The sequence below is a fragment of the Rattus norvegicus genome, chromosome X (assembly GCF_036323735.1).
Source record: "Rattus norvegicus strain BN/NHsdMcwi chromosome X, GRCr8, whole genome shotgun sequence".
NCBI lineage: Eukaryota > Metazoa > Chordata > Mammalia > Rodentia > Muridae > Rattus > Rattus norvegicus.
In genome coordinates, this window is record NC_086039.1 from 132,728,039 (window position 1) to 132,739,332 (window position 11,294).

Consider the following 11,294-nt stretch of genomic DNA (forward strand, 5'->3'; position numbering starts at 1 on the left):
GTTATTCTGAATCGGTTTTTCACACTTGAAATAATCTCGTAGCCATTCAGCCATAATTTATTGGTTTTTTGCATCTCACCCCTTCCTGAAGTCGTCCCAAGCTGAGAGGATAGTCAATTGCCTTTCTGTGTGAAGTGCTTTCACATCTGTTGACTGTCTCAGTGAACACATTATAAAAATTCATTTAACAGTTTTGTAAGGCCTTTTACAGGACCTGAGACAGCGCTGTCTCGGTGTATTTATCAGCTTTGTCGTGCCTTAATGTCAACACAATTGAGACAGAAGTGGGACCGATACCCAGTTATTATGGTGAATGGGAAATGGGATTAAATCATAGAATCGTCAGGCAGCATATATCAAAAAGGAACAAACATATGTGAAATTTCCTCAGGCTTTCCTTCCTCTTGCTTGATCTTACTTCCTCCGGCACTCAGGAGCAAATGAATCCTGCCTGCCCCACTGTAGCGGAGCAGAGTTTTAAAAAATCAGGGGTGCTTTGTGAAAACACTCTTAGAGCCTTAGCAGCTGCATTGGTCATTTCTAGGCTTCCTCATGAGAGGGCTGCTTGAGCCCAGCAACTGACTGCGACCTGATGGCTTGTAAATCTAGGAAACATCTGGCTGGGGAGCATGTTAAACTCCCATGCACCTTATCCTGCTGTGCCTGACCCAGCGGTCAGCGCACATCTTTCCCTTTCAGTAAGACTTTCAGAGGACTACAGCTTATCTTCAACTGCATCACATAAAGAACCACCTCCTAGATCTGCGTGTAAATGCTTGGCTCTCACTCTTGTTTAGTAGTTTGTGATACTATACAAAGATAGCTTCAGAAAAATTTGACTGGCAATGTTGAAATCGATACCTGAATATCACACTTTGCTGTATTGATGGAATTACATGGTAAAGGGCATTCTTAGACTACTGTGTTCTGTAGTCCAGCTTTCTGAATTGATTAAGCATCTTGATAAGCAGGCTTTATCAAAAATTTCCCTTTGTTAAACCAGACATAAAGTAAACCAAGTTTTCTTGGAATGTCTTATGTTTCAGCAACTTGTGGGCTTTTATTTCCTCAGGGCTGCATGGTCACGTGCAGTTTAGAGATGATGTCCCTTAGTAGCTAACTCAAGGAAATGCAGCCTAAATCTATTTTGTTCTTGTTCTTGTTTTTGAGACAAGGTCTCTATATACTCCTAGTTGTCCTGGAGTTCACTATGTAGACTAGGCTGGCCTCAAACTCTTCCCCTGCCTCCCTAGTGCTAGGATTAAAGGTGTGTGCCACCCACACACATAGCCTGAATCTAAATTCTTATCAAGACATAACAATTGTTGATTTAATAGTACTGCTTTGAAGTCTGTCTACTGCAGTGATTGAAGAGAGGCACATTAGAGATTTATGCAAAGGTTATTTATGCTGATATAACAAATACTAAATCTGGGCACAACTATAGGAAGTGATTAAAATAGTACATATTCAGTTGTTGAAAATATACATACAGCTATTATGGTATACTTTTGAAGAAGACACAGTGACATAGGAATATATGCATAATATAATATAAAGTGTAAAAAAAGATGGAGAATGAAAGCGGCCATCTCCGGAGGGTATAATTATAAGTACCTAAATTATTTCCAAAAATTTCTAAAATGAGTAAAAGTTTTAATAAGGAGAAGGGAGAATAAATATCTTTCATACATCAGTGTGCACCTCTAAAAGAAATCCCAGCAAAGATGCCATGGTCCAGCACCTCCCTCTGAAGTGTTTGGGGGAGAGACAGGAGGAGAATGAGAGTTCAGTTCTGTAGGTGTCACCACTGTGTTAGCAAATGAGAATTCATAGAAAGGGGATGTTCCCATGGTTCAGCAGCCTTTGAGGGAACAGTAAGGAAGGCACTGAAGTTATCCTTCAGTTTTGAGTGACAAAAGGAGTTGCAGTCTGTCCTGGATTGGATCGCTGTTTTTACTGTGCACGTGTTGACATCTTCTTTCTTCTTATCCCCTGCATGTCCTCAGAGGATCACTCATGTTTGCTCGTTTCAGTGGTGTCTGCTCAGTTTGGCCAGTTACCAAACTTGCTGAGAATGAAATCAAGCTTGTGACATTAATTATCCTCTGAGTCAGTTAATACTTCATCTACGGAGAAGCTATCCCAAGGGTGGTTCTGGCTGGCTGACTCCTAGAGATGAACTGAATGGTCATGCAAGAGTGTTGGCAGGTCAGGGCAACCTGCTTTTACCAGCTGTAAAACATTCAAAGCACATCATACAGAAGGGTACGTGATTTCATGTTCTGGAGAGAAGTCCTGAAGCTGAAACAGAAATGTGATATGCATTGGTTTGGTTTCTCAAGGATTTAATATGAAACTTGATCGTAAGACAATTTTTCCAACAAATTTACAGTAAGCTGCTCTTGGAAACTGAAGATAACTGATAACTCTATATTGATTAGGCCAGTGTCTTAATATCTTTTGGATGTTTTGATCACTTGCTGAATAGAATCTGCCTTCTTTGTAAGTCTCTGGGATACCATTGGCTGTGTGAATAAAGTCTTTTTCCTCTTCTCTGTGAAGGAGCCTTCATCAAAGGAAGCCATTAGCTTTTGCATAGCAGTTTGTATCTCTGGTCTGGGAACCTGATTTAACATAATGTACCTAATCGCAGTCACTTTGAAACCCTAGTGTGTAATACTACAGCCTTGTTGGTATCTTGCTCTGCCTTGATGCTGCTAAGATATTACATTTACTGCGTGTTTTTTTATACCTCGAATCTTTTATTTGGGAGGATTTAATTTATTTTTATTTCATTTTATTTATATGAGTGCTTGCCAGAATGTAAGCCTGTGCATCACATGTGTACAGTGTCTGTGTATCACATGTGTACAGTGTCTGTGCATCACATGTGTACAGTGTCTGTGTATCACATGTATACAGTGTCTGTGTATCACATGTGTACAGCGTCTGTGCATCACATGTGTACAGCGTCTGTGCATCACATGTGTACAGCGTCTGTGCATCACATGTGTACAGCGTCTGTGCATCACATGTGTACAGCGTCTGTGTATCACATGTGTACAGTGTCTGTGCATCACATGTGTACAGCGTCTGTGCATCACATGTGTACAGCGTCTGTGCATCACATGTGTACAGCGTCTGTGCATCACATGTGTACAGCGTCTGTGCATCACATGTGTACAGTGTCTGTGTATCACATGCATCACATGTGTACAGCGTCTGTGCATCACATGTGTACAGCGTCTGTGCATCACATGTGTACAGCGTCTGTGCATCACATGTGTACAGCGTCTGTGCATCACATGTGTACAGCGTCTGTGCATCACATGTGTACAGTGTCTGTGCATCACATGTGTACAGTGTCTGTAGAGGCCAGAAAAGGGTGTCAGATCCCGTGGAGCTAGAGTTACACTCATGAGTTACCACATGGATGCTCTCCTCTCTAGCCCCTCTTCCTGAATCTTTTTTATTTTTATTTTTATTTATTTTTTATTTTTTGGTTGTTTTGAGACAGAGTCTCTCTCTATAGCCCTGGTTGTCCTGAAATTCACTATGTAGACCAGACTGACCTTGAACTCCTGCATATATTTCAAAACATTATTTTATTTTATATGTATTTGTGTAGGCCTGCATGTATGCTGAGAACCATGTACATGTGCATACAGAGACCAGAAGAGGATGTCAGATCCCCCAAAACTGGAGTTACAGCAGGCCATCGTTAGTCAACATGTGGGTACTAGGAAACAAAACTAGGTCCTCTAAAAGAACAAGTGATCTTTTTTTTTTTTTATTAACTTGAGTATATCTTATATACATTTCGAGTGTTATTCCCTTTCCCGGTTTCCGGGCAAACATCCCCCTCCCCCTCCCCTTCCGTATGGGTGTTCCCCTCCCAACCCTCCCCCCATTGCCGCCCTCCCCCCATAGACTAGTTCACTGGGGAAGAACAAGTGATCTTAACCATTGGGTCATTCCTCTAGACCTGTACACTGCATCTTATCCCTTATTTAAAATAAAGCTTATTTATTGGGTGAAGGTTTCACAGTTCTGAGCCAAATTGCCCTTGCCTTGTAGATCATAATATCTGAATATGATGGGTTCCCTTAAACGTTTCACCTACATGTTTCATTCTTTAGAATTTTCTTGAATGGAAGAAAACTAACCATGTCTTGTAGTTTACTCGGCATCTTCACGAACATACCTGAGTTTATCCTCACTGTAGTTACATAGGGTTAATCTGATTACCCCGGTTCAACAGGAGTTTTGTTTTAATTGGAACGAGTGGGGCTGGAGAGTTGACTCAGTTGTTAACTTGTTCTTACTAAAGGATTCGGGTTCCATTTCTAGTACCCTTATGAAGGATTACCGCTTCCTTGTGCACCAGACACACATGTGGTGCACAGACATACAAAGAGTCAAAACACTCATACATGCAAAACAATAAAAATAAATCTAGAAAAGTAAAGAGAAATAATTTTAAAAAAAGAATTACTGAGTGAATCCCAATTGAACACTTAATCTGTGATTTCTCAGCTGCAGTGCTACCTCACAGAGGCAGGCTTCTTACACTGGAGCTAATCCTTCACGCATCACCTAGCTTCCCCTTAGCCCCTGCTTTTCTCTTATGGCTTTAAAACACCTTTACATTTTAGTTTCTCGTTGAAAAATAAGTGTATATGTATGAAGTACAACATAATGCTTTAATATGTTTATAATATGGAATGATTAAATCAGGTTAATTAAATAATTCTGTCCCACATAACTTATATTACCTTAGCAAGATCTCTCTTTTCCACCAAAGCCAAGAATTAAGCTGTGAACACCAACAAAGAGGGAATTGCGTTGAGCCTGTTTTCAATTTTACCCGAAATCCACTTTTTATTTGTATTTTGTTAGTTTACAGTAACTCGGACCAACCATTACTTGATGGTGGCTTTGTACTTGGAGTCTCATTGGATTCTCTAATCCATTTAAGAAGCAAAAACTTCCTTAGGTGTAGGAAGATGAAATGTGCTGCAGTGAAAGCAAGCCCTGTCCTCCTGAGGCAGTGCGTCTTACACAAGCAGGGTTGATGTGTATGGTATAGACCAGCAGGAACCAGGCTCATACTTAAATCGAGGATGAAGATAGGGTATCATATAGAATAGCAAAGAAGTCATCATGATCCTCTGAGTGGTGGACACAAGAAAGCTGAGAGTTAAGACTAAAGGAGAATTAAGAAAAATCAATTGATAAACATCATGTTGTGATGACATCCTGTGGAGAGGAGGATGGCTTCTGAATAGTATTTCAGATTCGAAAGAAGAATTCCGATAGTGTCTCGGAATAAGCATTTGCATTTGTTCACATGAAGCCATCCTCTTAAAGGTAGTGAGGGAATAGCATTTCGGGGTGTTTAAAGTCTGAATCAAAGAAGGATCAATCCACAGTTCTCCTTTCTTTCCTCCCTCTGTTTGTGATCATCTGTCTTTCTGGGAGGTCATTAAGCTCGGCGTTCTGAGAGTCATACTCTAGTAATCCATGGTGGAGAGCAGGAGGATAGGGAAAGAGAGGGGAGCAGAAGAAGGAAAAGCATGGTTCCTGAGTTCCTGGATGCCCCCCGCCCCAATTTTGCTCTGAGTATCACTGCCTGGAGTGCCCTGAGAGAAGCATGGACATTTGCTAGGGGTGGGGCACTGAAGATGGACAGAACCCAGGATCTGATATGTTCGAGGCCAGTGTACTACATCCTCAGCCTTCAACACTGCCGTTTTCTATACTATTCAGAAACAAAACAGATGAGCTAGTTTCCTGTGCAATTTTAGTGGCTCCTTACATGAGTCTCTAAGGAAAACACACATTTCAGAACGAATTCAGTGAAAAACATGTAGTTCTGAGGAGCAACGTGGGTTCATGCTGGAGAGCGTGGCAGTGCCTACCTTTCTTCCTACCTTCTTTCTCTCTTCCTTCCCTTTCAGTGTCTCAATTTGGGGTTGTGTACTGCCATCAGCAAGTAGCTGTAAAGTGACATAGGAGGCAACAGGGGGCAAGGTGCCCCAGAGAGTTAAAAAGGTGGTGCACAGGGTATGGTAACAACAGAAATGATCACTAGAGAGGGGATTTACTAAAGAAACGTTGTTTGGAGCCCCATGATGACAGACAGACATTGGCTTCTATAATCTAGGTTCCTGAATTCAATGTGAACTTGCCATGTGTAACCTGTGATATAAGTTAGAGATGGTAGGGACTCTGATGAAAGTGATTGCTGTAGTCAATCACCAAAATAAATAGTTAAAAAGAACTGGATCGGTAGTGCTGTGCTGTCTAGTATGGGACCTTTAACTACTTATGGCTCTTGAGCATTGAGGTGTCGTCAGTTTGAACTGAGATGTTCTGAAAGAGTAAAAATGCACACGTGATTTCAAAGACTTGGCATGAAAAATGTATAGTAATTTTTGTATTGATTAAATGTTGACTCAGTAATATTTTGAACTGCTAGGTTAAATAAAACATCAATATTAATGTTTAATGTGATAGGAATGTAACTCCCATTTGACCAGTATATACTGTACACTTGAAGTATCACATTGCACCCCATAGCTATATATAAGTAAAATAAGGATTTAGAAATCAAAGCTGAAACTAAAAAACCCTTAATTTTGCCTGTTTCTTAACATGTTTACTAGAACATTAAAATTGTGTTTGCACCTTACATTATATTTCTATTGGACAGTGTTGCTTTGATTTAATAAAAAATAGAGTCTGCTATACAAACACCCTTTCACTCTTTGAAGCGAGTATACCTGTACAGTAAATAGACCTATTTTCAAAGGACAAGAAAGGATGGGGATTTGCAGGTACAGACACTAGTTAGAGATGAAAGTCAGGATCCAGCCTCATTTGCCCCATTCTGAAGGTGTAAGACATAGGAGGGTGGTCAATTTGCTAATGGAAGATCTGACATTTTGGGGGGTGTCATATATTATCACCTAGCTGGGATCCAGAGTGGGGATGGGAAAGGCACTTGGAAACATCCATTCCTTACCATCCTAGCCATCGAGCTCCGGCTGGCTGATAGTGACGATGTGATAGGAGCTTTCTCGGGTCCTCTGTGGACCACGATTCCTGGCCGAGAGAAGGAGGAAGATTGAAGTAAAGAACTTCTTCACCCCCAGGGCCATGTGGCAGAGCTGCTGCCGAACCTCCCTCTGCCAATAGGCATAGATGAGTGGGTTGAGCAGGGAGTTGCCAACTCCAAGGAGCCAGAGGTATTTTTCCAGCACTTGGTAGAGGCAGCATTTGTGGCAGGCCACCTGCACAATGCTAGTGATGAGAAACGGAGACCAGGACAGGGTGAAGCTCCCAATAAGGACAGATACAGTCCGGACAGCCTTGAAGTCATTGACAGGCCGTGGGGGCCGGCAAGCTCCAACCATGGCTCCTGCATGTTCCATCTTCCGGATGTGCTGGCTGTGCACAGAGGCAATCTTGAGCATGTCACAGTAGAAGAAGACAAAGAGGAGCACAGCTGGGAAGAAGCCAGCACAGGAGAGGGTCAGCACAAACCTTGGGTGAAACACAGCAAAGAAGGTGCAGGGCCCATGGTAGGTGGTCTGCTGGAATATGGAGACTCCAAGTGGGAGGAAGCCGATAAGGTAAGATATCAACCACAGCCCTGCAATGCATCCTCCGGCTACAAGCCCATTCATGATCTGGAAGTAACGGAGGGGCTGCTTAATGGCCAGGTACCTGTCAAAGGCAATCAGCATGACCGTGAGGACAGAGGCGGCTGCAGAAGAAGTGACGAATGCCATCCGAAGGCTACACAAGGTCTTCTGTGTGTGCTGAGCAGAGCTGGAGAGCTGGTCTGTAACTAGCCCAGAAATAGCCACGCCAATCAAGGTATCAGCCACGGCCAGATTTAAGGTGAAGCAAAGGCCAACACCATCATTCTTGTAGATTGATAGCAGCATAGCCACAACCACCAGCGCATTAACAGCAATGATAAGGATGGTCAGGACAGCAAGGATCACTCCAAATGAGAAAGATGACTCCATGGTTCGAGGTAGCAGGACTCCCACTTATAAGGGCATGCTGGGTCTTGAGCTCAGATTCTCACAGGACAGGATTAGATGTGCTCTAGGTTCAGAGTCACAGCACGGTTCTGGCCATTACCAGCAGACCAGTCTGGCAGCCTGCCATCTTTGGGTTCCTGATGTCATCAAGGCTTACTCATCCTCTCCTTTTCAGTCCTCAGCCTCCAGCTTTTCTAGCTTGCTGAAGGCAGCAATCTCAGAACAAATCTGTCCCCAGGCCCCGAGCTAGTCCCTCCCCTCTACCACCCAAGTTACTAGACAACTCCCAAGTACCTAGCACACACTGTCCATTGGGGCCCCCTCCCTTCATTGATGCATCAAGGGATATGTATGAAGGGATAGGAACCTTTGTCAGGCTTTCTGTCTGACAGAAGATCTAATTGACTCTAATCATACTTTTCTCTCTCTGGAGCTGCATATTAAACTTTCATTTCTTCCTATGGGTCAAGTGCTAGATTAGTAACTGATCTCAGCTTAATTAAACATTTGCTTAATAAATAATTCTCAGTTACTATCATGATCGCTTTTAATCAAGCAAAAATGATCATAATCAGTGAAGTAAAGTGAGGCAGATATGCTATTTGAGGAGCACAGTATCCTTTCAGGGGTGTTCCCACACATTCAACCTATGCTTTTTTAATTCCCAGTATGTCAAAGTTCTCTCAAATAGGATGTACACCTTCCCTATTTCTTCTTCTTTGGATATCCACACATTGATTCAGAAGGTCAGTAAAGACAAGGCAAAAAATTCTTAATAGCTAGCATTTGGTCTAGAAGGGGGACAATTTCCTATCTCTGTTGTTTCACGGGTACAGTGGTTGGTAACTGTTTCCAAACTGGTGGGTGGGTTATATCTCTGGTCAGTAAGGAATGGCTGGCAGCCTTGTAACTTTCATCCTGTAGACCCAGTATTATCTCTGAGGAAGAGGTGCGCTCAGCATTTGGCAGTGGAATTTTCCAGGGATAGAGCTCTTGGGAGTTAGGTCAAAGGGTGAGCCAGTTGCTAAAGCAGATGCGATGAGTACAGAGAGGCCAGCTGTGGAAGGCAGTCCACTTCAGGTTGTATATCCATTTACCCGGGTACATTATAACTAACCTTTTGCCTCCCTGCTGCTCTCATCTTGGATACCAAGAAGAGAGGGGTGGGAAGAAGAGTGGTCAGAAGCTGTTTACTCAATCCAGGTGAAAGCACAAATGGGAAAGGTTAGTGTTTTCAGTGAGAGAGTGCAGAGCAAGGTGCAGAGTAGGAGCAAATATCAGGATGTTTTGACAGTTGGAGAGGGCTTTGGGCAGATGTCTCTTCTACCAAGGCTCAGGAAAAAAAACAAAAAACAAAAAAAAAACCTGTGTCAGGGGAGTCAATATTGTAATCTTTGTTAACTTCATTTAGGATGCTGATTTGAATCTGCCCTAATCCTATACCTGGACTTCATTTGTGGTTTTTGCTTCCACAGCTCTGACTTTATATGTAACGTTAACTTGAACCTTTGCAAGCTAATGTTCAAACTTGTGAGGACATCAGAAAAACTTTGAAGGCTTTTTACAAGTCAGATTTTTGATTCAGTAGGTCTGGATGAGCCTTCAAATCTGTAAAGCTTTTTGAGACAGCATTTCATTTTTCCCAGGTTGGTCCTCAAACTCACTTTGTAACTGTGGATGACCTTGAACTTTTAACTCTCCTGACACCTCCTCTATAATGTTCATATTGCAGGTCTGTTATGTGCCACCAAATACAATCTGTGCAGTCCTGAGGACAAAATATGGATATCATATATACATTCCAGGCAAGCTGTCTCTTAACAGCTGCATCCCCAGCTCCTGAATAAGCATCTCTAAGTTTACAATCACTACTATTGCTGGCTAAAGAACTATACTAGAATACTAATATTTTCCTGAAACAAGGTCCAGTTCTGTAGCCTAGGCTGGCTTGGAACTTGGAGCAATCCTCCTGTCCCAGTCTTTGGCTGGGACTACAGTCATGGGCCACAATACCTGGCATTAGAGTGATGATTCAATTTTGTTTTTAGCCAGGATATGTAGCCCTGACTGGCCTCAACTCATTATATAAACCAGGTTGGCCTTCCACTTACAGACTTCCATTTGACTCTGCCTCCCAAGTGCTGGCAATAAAGGCAAGCACTGCACCCCCAGCTGTGCTTTGGAAGTACTTGTCAATTCCAAAAATATACTGTTATTTAGGCAACACACCAAAGGTAGTCTGGGATATGCATCTGGATTCATATAAGGCCATTCAGGTACTTAATTAGGACTGAGAACAACTTTTTAACAGACAAAACACAGGCTCCAGGATTAGAGCCTGGGGATCTATACTCCTGAGTTTGATTGAACAGATGGCTTCATCTTTGTTTTTTTTAGCTTTTGTTATTTTCCCCCTATTTATTCTGGGGAAGATGCTCTCTATATCACAGGGTTGTGAGAATGGCAAAATGAAGGCTACATAAATTGTAAAAGGTTGCATGGGTGTTACTGTCCTTTAATATCTGTTAGTCGTATTAACACAATGCAAACCAAAATGTACATCTGAGTGATACTAAAACATTGGTAATTAGGGCAGAAAAGACAAATATCACTTTTTTCCTTTATGTAGAATCTATCTTTAACCTCTCTCTCTCTCTCTCTCTCTCTCTCTCTCTCTCTCTCTCTCTCATAGGTAAGAGAGGGGCTGAATAGGAGCAAAGTGCAGTGATGCACATGTCTGAAAATGCCACTATACAATCCATTATTTTGTATATCAAAAATTATTGATAGAAACAAATCAATGTGAAATACTAGTTAATGTGCACATTGGTGGTTCCAATACAAGTGTGGGTCAGAAACATCTGTATGGCCTGAGAGATGAGGAGAAATGTGCAGTTTCAGGCCTTGCACAGGACCTGAACCCGAGTCTGCACTTCAACAGGATCTCCAGCTGATCTCTGAACTTTTCCTTGTTTTCCTTTGGTCTCAGGTGACTGGTCATATTGGTTTCTTTTTGCTATTGTACCATATTACCACACACTTGATTTATAATAAAACAAATCTGGGCTTGGAGAGATAGATAGTTCAGCATTTTAAGATGGACTGTTGCTTTTTTAGGGGACTGGAGTTAGGTTCCCAGTACTAGTGTTGAGTGGTTCATAACTATCTGTAAGTCCAGCTCCAGGAGATTGAACACTGTCTTCTGGCCATCTTAGACACCTACACCTACACATG

The 11,294-nt window shown here is 42.1% G+C and overlaps 1 protein-coding gene across 1 annotated transcript; it reads right to left on the reverse strand.

Moving 5' to 3' along the window:
* Positions 1-1,988: 1,988 nt before the first annotated feature.
* Positions 1,989-8,042, reverse strand: Gpr119 (G protein-coupled receptor 119). The gene is made up of 4 exons (NM_181770.1): positions 7,155-8,042; positions 5,925-6,002; positions 2,940-3,297; positions 1,989-2,071 (listed from the first exon to the last, which is right to left on the reverse strand). The coding sequence occupies exons 1-4, from the start codon at positions 8,040-8,042 to the stop codon at positions 1,989-1,991; spliced, it is 1,407 nt and encodes a 468-aa protein (NP_861435.1).
* Positions 8,043-11,294: the final 3,252 nt, after the last annotated feature.

What these genes read in the sequence shown, in the direction of transcription:
- Gpr119 (NM_181770.1), bottom strand. Translation starts at nt 8,042, where the DNA reads ATGGAGTCATCTTTCTCATTTGGAGTGATCCTTGCTGTCCTGACCATC. An exon ending in GAAAGAAGGTAGGAAGAAAG is followed by an intron (nt 3,298 to 5,924) that starts GTAGGCACTGCC and finishes TGTGATGCACAG; the next exon opens with ACGCTGTACACATGTGATGC. An exon ending in TGCACAGACGCTGTACACAT is followed by an intron (nt 2,072 to 2,939) that starts GTGATACACAGA and finishes TTTCATTCTCAG; the next exon opens with CAAGTTTGGTAACTGGCCAA.